At 34.0% G+C, this 20,468-nt stretch overlaps 1 protein-coding gene across 3 annotated transcripts in view; it reads right to left on the bottom strand.

Annotated features, from left to right (window-relative positions):
• Nucleotides 1-20,468, bottom strand: part of LOC148307761 (uncharacterized) — a 34,498-nt gene that overhangs the window by 2,825 nt on the left and 11,205 nt on the right. Inside the window, exons 4-9 of one of the 3 annotated variants that reach the window (XM_088262903.1) lie at nucleotides 16,133-16,214; nucleotides 8,237-8,345; nucleotides 4,253-4,466; nucleotides 2,901-3,198; nucleotides 1,966-2,156; nucleotides 470-673 (exon numbers count right to left, since the gene is read on the bottom strand). In XM_088262903.1, the coding sequence (XP_088119029.1) occupies nucleotides 470-673; nucleotides 1,966-2,156; nucleotides 2,901-3,198; nucleotides 4,253-4,466; nucleotides 8,237-8,345; nucleotides 16,133-16,214 (1,098 nt within the window). Of the gene's footprint in view, nucleotides 1-469; nucleotides 674-1,965; nucleotides 2,157-2,900; nucleotides 3,199-4,252; nucleotides 4,474-8,236; nucleotides 8,346-16,132; nucleotides 16,215-20,468 lie in introns of all 3 variants that reach the window. The other 2 variants (XM_088262904.1, XM_088262905.1) reach the window with 2 other exon arrangements.

The following is a 20,468-nucleotide window of genomic DNA, read 5'->3' as shown; positions in this document are numbered from 1 at the left end:
TATTTAGTGGTAATGGGTAGAATTGGTGAATGTTACACGTGTGTAAAGTGATCACTTAAACTAGCCTATGACGGTCGTCAGCCCCGTAAATGCCCAGACTTCCATGTTCTTCTTCATCTTTGATGAGATGTCAAAAAAGAATAAAAAGTTTCATTTCATTTTTCATTCAAACCCTTATCCGCACCCAATGGTGCATAGGGCACTGCATCATATAAACGCAGTGTTATCTTGATCATTAACACATGAAGGAAAGGTGATAAGTCCTCCGCTTCAGGTACCAGTCCAGAGTTATATTGAATAAATATTACAGTAAAAAAATCACTAATATTTATTTGACCCCCTCCCTGGGAATCGAACCCGGGACCTCCAGTATGGTAGTCGAGCGTGCTGACCATCACACTACGGAGGTGGACAAAATAAATAGTACAGATCATTATATTTCAATTAGCGTCGAAATGGTGGCAGTTACATCGGACGCAGATGGCACGGGCGCCCGGATGCACTCCTCGCAGCACCGGCAGATGAGGGTCAGGAGCGAGCGCGCCGGCGGGGAGATGCTGGAGCCGCCCGCGCCCGAGTGGCCGCGCCGCCGCAGCTGGCAGAACAGCTCCAGCAGCAGCGAGATGAAGGCCATCAGCCGCGGCCGGCCGCCGCCTATCATCACATTCAGGAGCTGCGAGGGAACAAACTGCCCATTACAAACAGAAGAGAGTTGGAAAATATGGAGAGTTCTGCTTCCCGTATCTCAGAGCTAGAGTCTCTCTATTTACTTCAGTCTGTTCCGATCTACAATGATCAGATGACCACGTATCTCAGAGCTAGAATCTATTTATTTACTTCAGTCTGTTCCGATCCACAAAGATCAGATGACCACGTATCTCAGAGCTAGAATCTCTCTATTTACTTCAGTCTGTTTCGATCCACAATGATCAGATGACCACGTATCTCAGAGCTAGAATCTATTTATTTACTTCAGTCTGTTCCGATCCACAAAGATCAGATGACCACGTATCTCAGAGCTAGAATCTCTCTATTTACTTCAGTCTGTTCCGATCCACAATGATCAGATGACCACGTATCTCAGAGCTAGAATCTATTTATTTACTTCAGTCTGTTCCGATCCACAAAGATCAGATGACCACGTATCTCAGAGCTAGAATCTCTCTATTTACTTCAGTCTGTTCCGATCCACAATGATCAGATGACCACGTATCTCAGAGCTAGAATCTATTTATTTACTTCAGTCTGTTCCGATCCACAAAGATCAGATGACCACGTATCTCAGAGCTAGAATCTCTCTATTTACTTCAATCTATTCCGATCCATATTGATCAGATGACCACGTATCTCAGAGCTAGAATCTCTCTATTTACTTCAGTCCGGTCCGATCCACAATGATCAGATGACCACGTATCTCAGAGCTAGAATCTCTATATTTACTTCAGTCTATTCCGATCCACATTGATCAGATGACCACGTATCTCAGAGCTAGATTCTCTCTATTTACTTCTGTCTGTTCCGATCCACATTGATGAGATGACCACGTCTCAAAGCAGCTGTGATAGTTACACAGCGAATTACGGGGACGATGGGGAAAATGATGGGGACGAAGCCTCCTTTTTCTTGTAGTACATGCTTGCTAACTTTTTACTTTTTCATATTTTTTATGTTTTTGAGTTTTTAATTTTATTTAAAAAAAAATAATTGTTTTCTGATAGTCAAGTATTTTTTGTATTGTATATTAATACTATTATTCTAGTTCTACTTATAATACCTATACCCTTATACTCTTTACTATGACTAAATTATATTGTATACCCACACACAGGCCATGCCATTGTGGGATATTTTTTTGTATTTATATTTATATTTTATTAACATTTTTTTTGTATTTGAATTTATGTCATGTAATGCAAAAGAATTTTAAAAAAAGAAGAGATGTCACAACAAAAAAGCGGGGTTCACCTTGTCCCTGTCCTGGTACCACTGCTGGCAGGTGTTGAGCAGCGACTCCAGGAAGGTGTGCGTGCGCTCCAGCTCGATGATGCAGAGGCAGGCGCGCGCCGCGGGCAGTGCGTAGCGCGGGCTCTCCACCGCGCGCCGCAGCACGTGCCCAACCAGTTCCATCAGCACTCGGGCTGGCAGTTGGTTGGGATCTGCAACACCAGAGCTTCGGTCAATGCCAACAAATCATCAAATAAATACGTACAACCTGTGTTTAGCGGATTGGGGCGATATAATGTATGGTAGTATCTAAATATTAAGACTGACTACTCTTGTCTTTGCATAATTACCGTTCGAGTTAACACTGCGTTTATCGAAACCAGAATCTTATACTTCACTTGGTTATGGATAGGAGCTAAAAGAAGTTTTTTTTTAAAGGAATAATCCGTGGTGGTTTGATTTGCTCCAGCCAAATATATTTATGTATTTGTTTTTATTGACTAACACGAGCAGTGTTCGGGTAGTCCTGTTTCCAGTTGTTTGGAGATGATTTCCTGCACCGACCAATTTTCTCGCCAAAATTCGACTGCTAACCCTTACTGGTCCAATGGCGAATCTCATTTGACATCGATTTTATCCTCTTAGGTCCCATGTTGGATGTTTTTTGACATATTTTTCATCATACGTATTATTTATTTAAATTCCAAGCGTACATTTTTGTCACTCGTATCTATTACAACAGTATGTGGACTAAGGATTTTTTTTCCAATTGGAATGTAACTGTCCAACTTGGTTTTTTTTTAAATTTTGGAGGACCGGAAAGGGTAAAGTGGTTAAATGAGCAACGCCATTTTACTATACAACAAAACATTGTAAAATATATAGCGAAACAACCGAATATAATTAACTCTTGAAATGTTATTCCCGAAACACCACACAAGAAAGTGGAAAGGTACCTTTAGTAGCCTTGTCGAGGTTCTCCTGTATCTCCTGCGGGAAGGTGCCGAGGTCGGAGGCGTCGGCCGTGAGCCCGAGGGCCGCCATGCCGCTGGCCAGCGTGTCCGAGGCCGTCAGGCTCTTGGAGCGCTTGAGCGGCGCGGGCTGCGGGCTGCGCAGGCGCGGGCCCGCCACAGTGGGGGCCGCGGGCGCCCCCATGCCCGTCGGGGGGCTCTTCTTCTTGTCGTGCACCAGCGGCGTGAGCGGGATGGTGTTCATCTGCTGGGGCTGCAGCTTGAAGTGAACGCGGGGCGGGGGCTGGAATAATCCCACACATATTACTAGGGTTTTATTTGTTTATTTTTACTTTTTACAATATATTACTATATTTTGATGAACGTCTCACGTAGTGAGATGTGATTATAATTATAATTTTTTTTTTTTTAAAATTACAATTATTGCAACATTAAATATAAATCAAAGTTATGTTAACAAAATCAGTGCAGTTTAGTACAGTGAAAAATTGACAAGTACGCAACTATAATCATATGATTAGCTGACTTTATTTAGGTGGGGCGACAAACTTTATTATGATTTTTTTTATTTAAGTATATGATCGATGCAAGATTTACAGTCGGGACTTTTTTAACAATTTGGCGACACTTCTAACTTGAGACCTCATTCGAGGGCTTAATTTTGGAGAGCATATCTGACAAGAATCTATGAGATATAATAAGGAACACCGAGATGAGAGAAATATCCGAGATCCAAGACGTCGTTAGGTGAGGAAAACAACAAAGGAGACACTGGTATGCGCATGTGAGGAGAATGGAACCATCCAGACTCCCCCACATTGCACTGCACGGCCAAGGCCAAGGTAAACGACTCCCGGGCAGACAACCAAAGAGATGGATTGACAGGTGGGAATCAACATCTTTTTTTTTCGTGTGCCTTGTTAGGTTCATTCAACGTTGGCGATCACTCTGGCAAAGGCATTACAGTCCTGCGCTATCCGGAACAACTCCTCTTCTCATCCCGGTCCAGCCGAATCAACATCGCAGGAGGCTAATCCCTCTTAAAAACAGGCCAACAACAAGCAGAGGAAGAAGTCAATTGAATTGAAACAATGGGTGTTACAAACATCGTGAGGTGGGGACGACAACGAAGGCCATACTAGAAGGAACATATGAACAGAATGTCAGAAGACAGACTTCCATGTATCGCCCTCCAAGGCGACCCTGAAGGACGCAGACCCCCAGGCAGACCTCCGAAAAGATGGAAAGACCGCTGGGAGGCACAAACAGATCCCTAGGATCTACAATGGGAAGAAGAAGAAGGTGTTACAAACTTTTCCAAAATGACCTCAACTCACGTGCAGTATGTTGGAAGAGGAGGCGGATGTGAGCAGCGGCAGCACGGGGTGGTGGTGGTGCGGGTAGAGCGCGGGCAGCTGCGGAGCCCCGCCTCCCCTGCTGGCGCCGGCCATGAGCTGGTGCAGGATGCTGCCCGAGGACTTGGAGTGCGCCAGCCCGCCCCCACCACCGCCACCGCCGCCCGGGTACAGCTGGTTGATGTTCATATTTGATCTGGAACCGTTATACGACACAATCATTTTACAATCCTAAAATTCTGGGGTTCCCTTTCCTGGCTTTTCTATTACATTTAATAATTTAATTGACACTTTTCCCTTAAACAAAATGGTACCACCTCATAATACCTTCTCTGTAATTCTTCTTCTTCAAACCCTCATCCGCACCCGATGGTGCATAGGGCACTGCATCAAATAAACACAATTTTATCTAGACCGTTAACGCATGAAGGAAAGGTGATCAGCCCTCCGCTTTAGGTACCAGTCCAGGGTAATATTGAATAAATATTACAGTGAAAGATTCACTTATATTTATTTGACCACCCCTGGGAATCGAACCTGGGATCTCCAATACGGTAGCGAGCGTGCTGACCATTACACTACGGAGGCGGACTATATTGATTTTTAATGAATTAATAAAATTGGTCTAGTTTAAAGAATCAAAATCATGTAAACCACAATATGCCAATGCATGTATGACCAGTTATCACTCTTGTAGAATCTGAAACAGGGTGCCATAGATAGAACAGCTTCGGAAAATATGTTTAAGCAATATTGTGCTCCGGATTATTCTTTCCCCCATCTTAGTATCTTCACTGCTTCCATTTTGTAGCTTCTTGAAATAATTTCAAGTAAAAATCTTCACACTTAAACCCATCTGTAGGGAAACCTCATTGGTCTAACAATATTAGTCAGAATTTTACTTCTGCGTCTCGTTATTGAAGGTACCTCTGTGAGACCATTCGATATTCTGAAAATAATTATAGTCAGTATTTTCTCTATTTTTTTGTTAATTGCATTTTTAATGCACCATAAGAGTAGTCTCCGATATCTAAGCCCGCCATTCATGACTTTTTTTACAATAATCGTCAATGTTACAAGGATTCGAAATAACTCGTTTGGTTAGAATAATATTGAGACCAGATCACGAAGCAAAGAGGCATATTTTGAAAGAGAACGGATATGTGGACACGAGTTTTGAAATAAAAGTATTGGCAAAAATTCTGACAGCATTCTATTAACAAAATAATTTATTGCCTACACTGTCCTTATGTTCGTTCATATACATATCGCTCACTCCTTTCAAGAACGTCATAAATCAAAAATCATCAATTTTCAGTTGTGCATGTTTTCGGAATGCCCAGAAAATGTACTATATCCCAGCAAAAGAGGCATATTTTTAACTTAATATTTACCCGCTGCAGGGCAGAAAGTGTTGTTTTTGCATTTTGAAGGAAGGGTATTGTTTAATTATTTTTTTAAATAAACTAAATATTTTTCAAATGGAGAAAAAACTTCAGGTTTTACCTAAAAAGATCTGTTGCAAAGTAAAAAGTTCAGTAAGTGGCTTGATATTTATTTTTAATACATTGTAATATGTTTTTAAACTTTAAACGCGTTCTCCTGAAAAATCAAGTATTTTGATTTATGACGTTCTTGAAAGGAGTGAGCGATATGTAGAATTAAGAGATAGATTTAAAAATTATTTTTACATACGGAGAATTCAAATTTCAACTTCATGTATCTCGAACCTGCACTTTGACTTCCAATACTTATAAATTAGGGGTGGAATTGTAAGTTTTTATTCATTACGGATTACTTACCATAAGCATTATATATATACGGCTGTCCAAATTTAAAACACAGTAAAGGACATTTTTTTGTAGTAGGTTTTTTTTGCATTTATGGACTAAGTAGACTACTTAGTCCAAAAATGCAAAATAAAACCTACTACAAAAAAAATGTCCCTTACTGTATTTTAAATTTGGACAGCCGTATATACCTCTGCAGTTAAAAAAATCATTCATAAATCGTCCTTTTAATAGTAAATATTTTAGTAATTAGAATATTACCAAATAATTTCAATTTTAAAACCTTTTTTTTTCCACGTTATATTACTAATTACACGCAATAACATGAAGAAAGATATTTCATTATTTTATGAAATATTTTTAATGAATTAACGGAAATAAGTGAGCAGTAATAATACAAGTAAATTTTTAATGCATCATTTAGTTGTTAAAGCTTTTAGAAGTTTGTTACTTACGCCTCAATGAATCAATGAGTAATAGCTTTTTATATTTAATGGATTTTCTAACTAAAAAAAAAACAATATAAATATAACTATATTAAATTAAACTAATTCAACGATTTCATTGTTTGTAATTTAATTGCGCAATAAAATGAAATTATTTCATATGGAATCAACTCAAGGAAGTTGCGTTTATTGACAGAAGATTACAATTTAGAATTCTATAGAAAATAAGGGGTAAATATCTACTACAAGTGACGCAAATTAAAATTATTCAAGTTGCCTGTGGTCAAATAATTAAGATTAATTATTCAAAATATGAAATACAGAAAATTAAATCAAACTGCGTACTTACATATATTGTCAGAAGCTAATAATTCAGAATTCTACAGAAAAAATGGGGCAAATATCCATAACAAACGATGTAAAACTAAGATTTGTTTTAAATAGTTACCTGTGGTCAGATATTCGAATTAATTAGCAAAATAAGTAAAGGTAACTGCCAAAAAATTCAATTTTCCGTATTAGAGAGCAGTGCCTACTAGATAAAAAGTCATACGTAGGTACCCACTTGTTAGTAACCCATATAAGACAATATAGCTTACTATTGTTTACTACTATTGTTTACTAATATTATTTACTTAGATAAGTGATAATTCAAAAAATATATGATGACAATCATAACAATGAATTCATTGCTTCCGTTGTAATTGACTAGAAATGTGTTTTCAAGGTACTGATAAATGTATGTATATTCAAAATCATAGTACTCAAAATCCCGGTAAAATAATAATACATGGTGGTAATTACCAAAATATTTTGTTTCAAACTGTATTTTGTAAGTGATAATAAGTACAATACATAAGTTTTGTACGTTTATTGAAAATTATGTGTTTGATTTATAATTATTTGGTAAACGAAGCATCTTTTAAAGCTTTCCGTTATTTAAGTACCTTCATCAAAAATAATGTTAGGTAAGTTAGCTAAAATAGATATACCTACTTTGTTTAAAATATCAATTAGGTTAATCTTGTTGCCAGCCCCCGACATGTTGCAAATTAGTTATTGTAATTTTTAATGCACCACATTTATCAAACATTCTAGTTCTAAACAATATTCTTATTCTAGTTCTTAAAAATATTAAATAAAAAACAAGTAAAATCAGATTTAGCGCGAATATATTACTCAATATATTTGTGTATATGCACAATACAATATTATTTTATCTCGATGTTGGGATAATCAATGCTTAATAAAGAAAAAATAAACATAAAGAACAATTTTCTGGCCGTGTGGAAATACCGAGAAAAATGAATTGCTTTTAGTCAACGAAGTAGAGGAATTTCATATAACAAAATGATTTTATACATAAGGCATTTATATCATTATTTTTTCGATAACCATAGACGGGCGCAAAAGTGACGTTTTCAGCGGTATATTTGAAATACATTATAGGAATCCGAAAAATATAATTCTTCGATTAATTAATTTAAAAGGCACTATCTACTCATAGTTGGAATAATCTATTATTGGAAGATTTACGTGATGCAGAAAATTGATCAATAAATTTTAATAATTTGCTGAATATGGAATGTTATTATAAGTATATTGGAAAATAAATCGTCGTTCTTGTATCAAAGTATTCGTTAGAAGTTAAAAATATAGCGGTGTTTACGTGAGTTTTAATTATTTGTATTTGAAATTAAAACAGTTGAAAGTCAAGTCGGAAAACTCACCTGGAAGTTTGCAGATCGTTTTGCTTGGACATTGTGAACTCCTTAGCGTGGACATTCAGCTTGTTCTGTTGTTGCTGCTGCACTCCGTCAACGCGAACACCTGCCATATCATTATCGTGTGATGTCATTTTAAATTGAATAACTTTGGACACAACGCCGCCATGACAGCGAAAAATCCGTAGCTTATTGTCTATGCCAACTTCATACGCGACGCACATGCGCCGCAGGGGCGTATTCTAGTACCGGGAAATGCCTAATTAATGCTCGCGATCTTCATTGCGTCTATTTTTCAATTAACGCTTTACAAACTTATTATTATTATTATAGATGAATTCTTTGGGAAATTCCAGGTCATTTGTCGACTGTTGTTCAATTAATATGTCATTTTGTAAATTTATTGGGATGGGATATTATTATTTTCTTTTTCTAACCCTCATCTGCACATAACGGTACATAGGGCACTGCATCGCATCAATCATCGATCATCTGGAAATCAAACCCGAAACCTAAACTTACGTTTGCGTGAATAAAAATTGACTATAAACAACTTCAACCAATTACAGTCCAAGTGGTATTATCCGAGTAATTTAACGATTTTCTGAGTCCAAATGAAAAATTACTAGCAAAGTGACATTAATTCAGCATATTTCTGCATATTATCATACATTATATAACATTTTGATCTGAACTGTAATAAATTTGCATACTTTCAGTATGATACGGAAATATTTTTATTTTATTTTTATTATCCACTTACTGATCTTGGTAGGAAAACAAGACCAAACACTTTTAGAGAAACAAAGTATCGTGATTTGCATCTATTAAATACTTAATTATTTAACAATTATCATAAACTGTTTTTAATTTCAAAAAGTGAATAGTAAGCAAACGAAGAAATGGCTGCGTTAGGTAACTTTTATTTTAATTAAAATTAATAGAACTAAGCGCTGAAATTTTAATTGATGTTACTAGCACTATTAGCGGTTAAACTCAAGCCACTTATGGATCAGAGTATTGTATTTGACTGTGTTTTAATTTACACTGCCTAAAGATACGAAGTACCTACACATGATAACAATGTACCAACTTAAAAAAAAAGGTTTTTGTTTAAATAGTCCATGATATATCGATTGAATTGAAAATGTTACGTTTATTTTTAATAAAATTTTATTTTTTTACTTTAAAATTATATTTATAACGGTCACGACTACACACATGGCATGGCAAGGAAAATGTTTCAAATTTCAAATAAGAATCTGTGTAGAACAGAACAATTGAGTAGGCACTTAAAATGAGACACAAAGTAGGTAACTTTATTGAGTTTTTAAATAAGAAGAAATAAAATAATGCGTTAAAGTATTAGATAACTGAGATACTAAAAATATCACCCAAAACATAAATAAAAAAAACATATAACACGTTGGTGTAAGTCACTTTTCAGTATTTAAAACAAAAACGGTAGTGAGTGTTATAAAATCATAAAAAACGTACTTTCAATCAAAAGTTATTAATTTGTATTTCAAAAATATGATAGTTCTATTAATATTGAAAAAATAGACTTCTGCGCGTCTTAACTCCCAAACTTGATCTAGTAACGAAAAGTCCATACAAAAAAATAGGTAGGTCCTCACCCGGAAAGGGTGGGACCTCAATATTCATAAGTAAATTATCGGCGTTCAATATCCACGTGTCAAAAACTGATAGTGAACGCATTAGCCATATGTTATGTTTATCTAGATTTCTAATGACAATTTACCAAATGTCCGTACCTACCTGTACATTATTTTTAATCTTAATTTTAAGTGCGGTGTATTTGTTATTCTATTGGTCGATTCGAGATTTGCGTCACTTTACACATTACAAGACGTTTGTTTTATTGGAGTTTAAAATTTAAGGTTATGAGTGAATATTTTTTTTTGATGTTTCAATTCTAATTATTGTTTTGATAAAAGTGTGATAATTTATTTCTATGAATTTATTCACCCTTTTTCGATCCCAGATTTTCATCTCAATACATTAAGCATTTAAAGCCATCAATAAAAATGACAGATATCAGCGTATTGCGCAATTACAGATCGTGGATGCGTTTGAAAGTATTTCATGTTAACTGTATTGCTCCTATTCTCTTATACGGCTGTGAAACATGGCACCCTATAAGGGCCTAGAGCAGCCGTGTTCTGAGCTTTGAGAATAGGTGTCTGCAAATAAATTTAGGCGTGCGGTGGTTTGACTTTGTGAGAAATGAAGAGATAAGCCGTAGGACGCAGCAAATCTTGGTAACAACTGTCGTCAAGAAAAGCGATTCAGTTGGCTTGGCCATGTACTCCGCATGCCTCCCGAGAGCCTTAATCAAGCTTGCCTCTTTTACAAGGCATCAGGTTCGCGCCTCCCAAGACGACCACTGCTGGCAATTTGTCGGCAGTTCTCGTCAGAGCGTCGGGACGCGGACGTGACTTGGGAGGATGCAAGGAAGCTGGCGGCCGACAGAAAAGCCTGGAGGCAGTTTGTGGACTCCATGTGCTCCACATAGGGAGCGGATATGGTTTAATAATAATAACTTAATAGTCGTTAAGCCTGTTATTAATTAGAAGTAAATATTTTAGTTCTTGGAGAACTAAATGAACTATGAACGCGCGTTAGATAGACGCCCATTTGTCACGCGACAGGCGTATGCTAGTCGCCTACTTATTTGAATATTCGAATCTATAATTTAACGTTAAAATAATAACGTTTAGTGATCCAAGGAAAATGATTACATATATTAATAAAGGGTGTTTTTAAAGAGTTTTGGCTTTTTAACTGTCAAACAGTAGAAACAATCTACAGATTGTCAATTTTACAGTTGACACATTTTACAGATGACAGATATGTAATCAGTGCGTTTTGCGATTTCACTATGAATACACTAAATGACCATTATGCGCGTCGTGAATGGGCCGAAAACAATATTCAGCTTTATTCTCTTTTTCAACGCAAAATTTTGTTCAACGATGAAGCACATTTTTGGTTAAATGGCTATGTCAATAAGCAGAATTGCCGAATTTGGAGTGGAGAAAACCCAAAAGCCTTTGTCGAGACGTCCTTACATCCATTAAAAGTCACTGTTTGGTGTGCTCTATGGGCAGGTGGAACCATTGGCCCATATTTTTTTAAAGACGATGCCGGCCAGAATGCTAGGCCAATACAGAGCGCTACAGAATCATGATTACTGACTTCTTCGTACCTCAGTTGAATGGCATTGATGTGACAGAGCTGTGGTTTCAACAAGATGGCGCAATATGCTACACGGCGGGTGCCACCATCAGTTTATTGCGGGAAATTTTAATGTGTATACCTCTAAAAAAACATCCTATATTATAACTGTTATTATAAGTACCTACGCAGTTACCACTTATTACACCTTCGCGACAGAATGCAAGGCTCGAATTTACGTGAGATGAATATTAATATCACATTATTGCGCTAACAATTCAGCAAGACAATAGAAAGGAAATGTTGAGGTATTGTACGTCAATTCAGAGTCATATGAATCATTAACTTTCATTCAATAATGAAAAATCTGAATTTTAGAATCAAAAGTAGAAAAAATATTCTAATGGTTGCATTTATTGCATTCCATTCAAGATAAAATGAAGGTGCATTATAAATTTACAACGTATGTATATGTATTCGTTCAGTTTTAAAGATTTTTCATTAGTTTTAAGTGCATTAAAGTTTAATCTTTCTTTCAGCTTTATATTGACGAGAAAAAAAATGGGCTTACATTTTATTTTCAGGTTTTCAGGATTCGAAAATTTTCGTTAGGTTGGCGCGCAGGATTGATCACCTTATCCTCATATAATGAATGATCAATTAACATCGCGTCATCCGACGCGGTGCCCTATGCACTATATGAGTGCGGGTTCATATCTTAAGTAAAAAATGTTTGAAGTACATTTTGCGGGTGTGAAATTAAGAAAAGGTTTCATATTCTATGATTCATTTATACTGAAATATTGATTGCAGTTTTTTCTTTTATAATTTTTAAGGAGCTCGCTAATTTAGTTTATTTATATACGTTTCTTTTTGTTGTTGTCTCATCGTTTCATGTTGCATATATTCAATTCAATTTGTTTTGAGCAGCTTCATAGTCTTCATGTACCTATGTATACAAATAAAATGCGGAATATATTGTAGTATGAAATTGAATACAACGATGGCGCTGAAACCCCATGCACTAGATTTATTTTTTCCTTTTAATTTTTTTTGCACTAAAATATGTTTTTTAATGAAAAAAGGTAGCGCGAGCCCCCCAAGCCCCTTCCACAATCCATCCCTGGATGTACATATAACTGTACTGTAAATATGTAAGTGCATACGTAACATGTTTACAAGTAATCTCAAAGTTTCAATACCCACTAATCCAATTTGATATACAATATGAACGGCAGATAATATATATACGGCAGAGAATATAGAATATATTGAATATGTACATGATTCATTTATTGTATGTCTGTTTCCTCGTCCGTGCATACAAAAGAAGAATTTATGCATAATTACGCGATGAATATAGTTTTTATTTAAAGAATAATGAAAACTGAAATGACAATATTTCCTTCGTAAATTGGTGCGTCAGTTTCGCAATTTTACCTACTTTTTATAGTATACAGTAAAACCTCGATATAACGGACTAATTGGGGGGAGGGGGTGTCCGTTATAGCCGGAAGTTCATTATATAAAAATACGTTCTATGTAAACATGTTTACAAAAAACTGCATATAAATATAAATAATCAATACACAAAACAAAAACAAAATTTTGTTTATTGTCTCCAGACACTCGTCGTGAAGTGACGTTGCTGTTTGATTTCGACGCCCTTGCTTTCTGTGATCCTGTTTTGAAAAAAATCAAGTTTATAAAATTATTTACATGCGGCGACACTTGAACTTTATCATGTATTAACAGGACATTTTTTCCATTTGACTGGATTTTTGTCCGTTATATTTCTTATATTGTATTCTTTTCAGTTGCGAAATTTATTGAAAATGTGAAACAATATAAAATTGTAACCCGATTTTACTGTGAATTTACATTTAAAAGCTTTCAATTTACCTGTCACTGCCAATCTAAATAAATACAAGATAGTAAGCACATCACCAAATTTTCTAGAAGTACCCCAGAAGTACCTAGAAGTGTCCCATGCGGTGGGACAGCTTTCAATATTCTTTCCAGTACCCTTTATTATAACCTAAAATAAAATGTATACCCACACACTGTCCATGCCTTTGTGGGATCTCTTTTTGTATTGAAATAAGTCTTTTCTTTTCACTTATATATATATATATATACTTTTTTGCTTTTCACAATATAATTATAATATATTATGAAAAGCAAAAAAATATATAATGATGAAAAATAAAAAAATATCCGAAGTCCGTTATATCGAGGTTTTACTGTATTTCATACGTAAATTGGTGCGTCATGTGATATGTAATACGATATTTTTATGAATCGGAGATACCAATTTAAATGCATAATATATTTAAAGTATATTATTTCGATTCTAATGGTCTTACTGTAAATGTATAGGAGTAAAAACCATGTTTTCTGTTTAAAAATAAGGAGACCGTTTTTTACTTGATAATTTGTAAAATGACCACACAATCGTTCTTAATTTTAGACGTTCTGATTACATTTTTGGTACTAGTTAGGATGAGTATAAATTACAAGTACACATTTGTGACATATGTGTATGTAATAATATGTGTGATGGAATTGAGTATTATGAATAAAACGCAACGACTGCTATGTCACGGATTTCGTGGCGGGCGAAAACGTCCTTCATTTGAAATATTCATATATAAGAAGGGTTTATTTAATTATTTAAAATCATATAAAAAATACTAATACCATCGTAATTTTTCATATACCTAACTTTTTTTTTTGATCGTCCTTCTCTTCCCACTTTTTTTTTCTTCGCCCCATTTTCTATATCTAATTATTCAAATATATTAACGACTGCTACCATCACGCTGCTTCTCGGTAGGGCAGGTAATAATATTTTTTTAATAAATATATTAAAAAAAATCAATAGGCTACTTTTAATTTGTATATATATATGTATATATATATATATATATATATATATATATATATATATATATATATATATATATATATATATATATATATATATATATATATATATATATATATATATATATATTATATATATATGTGTGTGTGTATTATTGTATTGTTCTTTTTCAATAATAACAATAGCTGTTGTGCGGTTTATTGCAATGTTTTTAATGTAAAAAAAACTATACATACAATAATTGTTCAGACGACATAGTTTATTTATTTATTTTTTATTGAATATTTTTTTTTATCAAATGCATATTTAAATATACAAAATAGTTGGTAAATATACAAAATATTGAAAATATAACGTCTCTACCTCTCTAATAAAGTAGATACTTGTGTTTAGAGAGGGAGTTCGTTTTACAATTTTTTTTTGACATTATTTTATTATATTTATTTTTTACATTTATTTTATTATACTTTAAATCCGTATTTTTCTGTTTTTTCTTATAATCCTACCTTTTTTAACCAATCATAGGCCCAGTCCCAAAGGTGTTCTATAGGGGTTCTAGTGTGTTATTTTAAAGAGTCACTAAGACCCAGTATACGATATTATAATCGCAACTGAATTTTCTTTAAATCCAGGTAACATTCGACGGAATTGAATTTTTGCTTCAAATATCGTTTTTGTACTGATGAAATAAGTTCAACTTGGAAATATATGAGTATAAATATTTCTTTATTATGATATCGCTCACTCCTTTCAACAACGTCATAAATCAAAAAACTTGATTTTTCAGGAGATCGTTTTTAAAGTTATTAAATATAATACAATGTAAACTAACTAACTAACTAACCATCACGCCGCTTCCCGGAGGGGTAGGCAGAGAGAATAGAACGCCACACCACTCTGTCTTTGTAAACATTCTTCGCCTCTTCCACGTTCATGCATCTCCTCATACATACCCGCCGATTATTACGACTCCTAACCTGACAACTTTCAAGTATTTGGCATAATAATATGAAATAAATTATTACTATTGTATTTGGCATAGTACAATGTATTAAAAATAAATATCAAGCCACTTATTGAAATTTTTACTGCGCAACAGATCTTTTTAGGGAAAACCTGAACTTTTTAATAGATTTATATTATCCACTGACACTTCGTGATGGAATTGCATTTTAATATATTATTAGATTAAACCAATATTTTTAGCTTTTCCACTTTATTTTTATTTGACCAGCGACCGGGTTTCGTCGTTACCGACACCATCAGACTGGCCAGTCTGATGATGTCGGTAACGACAAAACCCGGTCGCTGGTCAAATAAAAATAAAGTGGAAAAGCTAAAAATATTGGTTTTAATCTAATAATATATTAAAACCTGAACGTTTTTTCTCCATTTGAAAAATATTAAGTTTATTTAAGAAATAATTAAACAATACGTTTTCTTCAAAATGCAAAAACAACACTTTCTGCCCTGTAGCGGGTAAATATTAAGTTAAAAATATGCCACTTTTGCTGGGATTTAATACATTTTCTGGGCATTCCGAAAACATGCACAACGGAAAGTTGACGAATTTTGATATATGACGTTCTAGAAAGGAGTGAGCGATATGATAAGAAAAGAGTTATTGAAAAGGCAGGAGTTTAAAAAAATATATTTAAATATTTTTTCAATATAAATTAATTTAAAAAAAAATAATTTCGAAAAAAAAAATCGCGCGCGGAAACACGACTAGTGAAACTAATAAACGGCTTATTAGTTTAGTTTTATCTCCTTGGATGATTCTTGGGGAAAAAAAATATCTCAGCTTAGGTACTTACTAGGTGGCCTATATATTTCCATGGTTGGCTTCCCTCTGCTGTTGGTCAGAATCATACTTTTCCGTTTACCTCCATCTCGTATCTGAAATGAATAAATACATATTTTACTTATGATTGCTTTGAAATTTTTACACGCTTTTGTATTCGAAATACGCGCCTATTTTTACATTCTTGTGTCATATAAAACATATTTCTAACCAGATTTTTACCGCAATGGCAGCGCCATCTGTTTAAGGTGACAGTAATGTAAGTAATATTAAAAAATGCTCATGACTGATATCGTACTTTTGACGGAAGCTGTCACTCAGTATTTTCAATGTTTCTCGTTTGCATCCTTGTTTCATAGATTTTAGAGGTACAGATACAAATGCTACTAATAAAGTATGCTTATCAGCTTGCTTAAGACGAGCATGCTCTCTAGCTGCATACATTTGTTTGAAATAAGCAAGCTCGTTTACGTACATCGATACTAGTATGCTTATAAGCAAACCTGTTCAGACGCGCTCGGAGCATGCTTGCGTTGCAGGTAGCATGCTTAAAAAACGAACCATTGTCGATTTTTGAGCATGCTCAAAATGAACATGCATTATTTTTTAGCAATGTACGTACACACATGCTACCAGTGGCGTGCGCAGAGAATTAATTAGGGTAGCCAGTGGAGGTAGGTAGTAAGGTAAGCTAGGTACTAGAGTAGGCAGTAGAGGCAGGTAGTAGAGTAAGCTAGGTACTAGAGTAGGCAGTAGAGGTAGGTAGTAAGGTAAGCTGGTACTTCTTAATAAGGTAGGGTAGTTACTGGTTACATTTTTATATGTCACGCGGGTATGTTGGGATAGGCACTGCTTTTCTGCCTTTATGGAAGGCACACCCCTGCATGCTACTAAGCAGCAATTGCTCAATTATAGCATGCTTTTGTACTAATAATGAGCATGTGTGTTTATTTCCTTAATTTTCCATTTCACCAGTGTGAGCCACAACCAAGAGTGATCAAGTGTCTTCTTCTTTCTCAAAACCCTTATCCGTACTCTAATGGCGCTTTGCATCATATAAACGCAGTATTATCTTGATCGTCAAAATAGGAAAGAAAGGTGTTATGGCAAAAGGGTATATCTGTCAAATTTTTCATTTTCCAAGTTTGTTCTACAAAATGTCTAAAATAGTGTATTCCATAATCTGGCAAAAGGATATACTTAGCTGTAGTTGAAATACTTATTTAGTTCTATTGAGATATGTACATACAGAAAAAATAAAAATACAGAAAAAAATGAGTTATTTAATTTCACAAGTTTGTTTTTGCTCTCTTGTAAAATTTGGACGTAGACAAATATACCCCTTTTGCTTTTAAAAAAAACTAACTTACTAACCATCACGCCGCTTCCCCGCAGGGGTAGGCAGAGAGAATAGAGCGCCACACCACTCAGTCCTTGCAAACATTCTTCGCCTCTTCCACGTTCATGCATCTCCTCATACATACCCGCCGATTGTTACGACTCCTAACCTGACCACTTTCAAGTATTTAGCATACCTGATCGTGCCATGTTTTTCTCGGTCTTCCTCTGCTTCTTTTCCCGCAAACATTCGCCTCATAAATTTGTTTTACCGTTCTTTCCTCACTCATTCGTTCTAAATGTCCAAACCATCTCAACACACCTTTCTTAATTTTATCGATAATGCTTATCTCAGCTTTGCATTCCTTCCTTATTTCACTATTCGTACATCTATCAACATCTATCACGTTTTGCCTTTAAACTACCTATATTAATATATATATATATATATATATATATATATATATATATATATATATATATATATATATATATATATATATATATATATATATATATATACTATATATATATATACTATATTTATATATATATATATATATATATATATATATATATATATATATATATATATATATATATTTAAGTAGCCATTTACATATTTTTTAGCCATTAGATAAAAAAATGTAATTATGTAGATACATACATCCGGTATTATTGAAAGTTGCCAAACTTGTTACCATTATAACTCATCGCTGTCAATTCCAGTTATAAATTTAATAGAACCTGTCTCTGCTGCCCACATCGATAAATTCATTCTAAATCATAATAATAATTAATCGCAAAACCACGAAACAGTAAACGAACAAGCCGCGAATTAATGCTTGGATGATGTCTGACGACTGATTTCAAACCCATCCAAGACCTGCCAGTGTAGTCAGCTGATGTCAACAGCTGTAGAGCTGTCATTTTTCATGTATTGTGTGGTCCCTGTCAAGGTTGTGTGTATTGCGTTAATAAAATAAAACCATCAAATCGTAGTCGTACAAGAGAAAGTGACCAACTAACGAAATATAAATAGTTCAGGAGGGCCATTTAAGTCACTTTTGTTTAGCAAGAAAATAAACATCAATGCAGTTTGTCATTTTTAACAAGTCAATATATTATACTTACAAGTTTAAAATCCTTTGGGGTGTTTTCAGGGCAATATTAAGCTAGTAAGATATCAAATAGTCAATGATCACGTTTTTGTAAACAAATGCACTTGGTCAAATTCTCCTGTACGACTACGAAACATTGATCAGGAATAAAAAAATGTGAATGAATATAAAAAAATTAATCAGCCTACTCTAAAAATAATTATTAACAACATTTTTAATGGGTCGAAATACTTGTTCACAAATTTGGATTATCTCCAATCATAGGAGTATTTTTCTTATTATTTTTTGACATCTCATTAAAGAGTATTTGAACCTACTCAAAATGTTGTAAATAAATCATCTGGTCAAATTATAAGCTAAAATGATAAAAATAAAAATTATATTTTCTGGCGTTTCTCATGTGTGTGATTATAATTCAGGATTCGGACCTCACATACTAGATAATAAAAGAGTTTCTGTTGAATAAAAAGCTTCTTTTCATCTCACCAATAGACGTCTCTAGGGAAGTTCTAGTCATTCAAGAACAATGTTTCAAATTGGTTAATACATATAGAACTTCCAAGAATTTGAGTAGTGGTTGTCAATAATGGGTAGAATTGGTGAATGTTACACGTGTGTGAAGTGATCACTTAAACCAGCCTATGACGGTCGTCAGCCCCGTAAATGCCCAGACTTCCATATTCTTCTTCATCTTTTATGAGATGTCAAAAAATAACAATCATTTATGTCATTAATTGATTTGGCAGTCACTTCTAATTTCTTTCAAGATTTCTAACACCCATAATAATAAAATTTTCTCAGACGAATGTGCGGTTGAACGTAAAACGTTGTATGAGAGAGATGTAAGAATGGTGATATAAGGAATGAAAGCAAAGCTGAGATAAGCATTATCGATAAAATTAAGAAAGGTGTGTTGAGATGGTTTGGTCATTTGAATCGAACGAGTGAAGAAAGAACAGTAAAATAAATTTGTGAGGCGAATGTGGTTGGTAAAGAATCAGAGGAAGGCCAAGGAAAACTTTCATGTATTTCAATTGGCATGATCAAGTATTTCAAATACGTGATCAGATCAGGAGTCGGAATAGTCGTCAAGTATGTATGAGGAGCTGCATGAGTGTGTAAGAGGCGAAGAATGTTCGCAAAGACAGTGTTATTTATATATTTATATACATATATATATATATATATATATATATATATATATATATATATATATATATATATATATATATATATATATATATATATTTATATATAATTCATCGCCTCTTCTACATTCATATATCTGTTCATGAATACCCACCAATTATTCAGTTTCTAAGAGTAATTCATGTACATTTATTCACATGTGAAGAACTAAATAAAGATATTGATAGATTTGGCGTTTAATTTGTAGAACTCCATTTTAATTTAAATATTAAATGTCAAAACCAAATAAAAATTTTGTTAGTCTACTAAATTGTATTTCAAATAAAGATGTAAGAAAAAAAGGCGTATTTTATGCCAGTAAAATATTGCGATGGAAATCGAAATCAATTGATAATTGACAATAATTATATGGGTAGGTACTAGTACCTACTTACTTTGGAATTTAGAAAATTAATTCATGTCAGGTGCACGTGCGACGTGTGAGTGTGTGCTATTATTGATATTATTGACCGTTCACTCGCCAAGGAAGCCTGACCGTTATCGATGGACGAATAAATTTGTACTAACGGTCGAAATAAGATGTATAAAAACGTAAATGTTCGTTTGTCAAATCTCTAATAAAAATGTTAATATTTGTGCTTTATATATATATATATATATATATATATATATATATATATATATATATATATATATATATATATATATATATATATATATATATATATATATATATATATA

Source organism: Brachycentrus maculatus, unplaced genomic scaffold, assembly GCF_059751285.1.
Source record: "Brachycentrus maculatus isolate JH-2025_06_01 unplaced genomic scaffold, ASM5975128v1 h1tg000190l, whole genome shotgun sequence".
Taxonomy (NCBI): Eukaryota; Metazoa; Arthropoda; class Insecta; order Trichoptera; family Brachycentridae; genus Brachycentrus; species Brachycentrus maculatus.
This window is presented reverse-complemented; position numbering and strand designations above follow the sequence as displayed.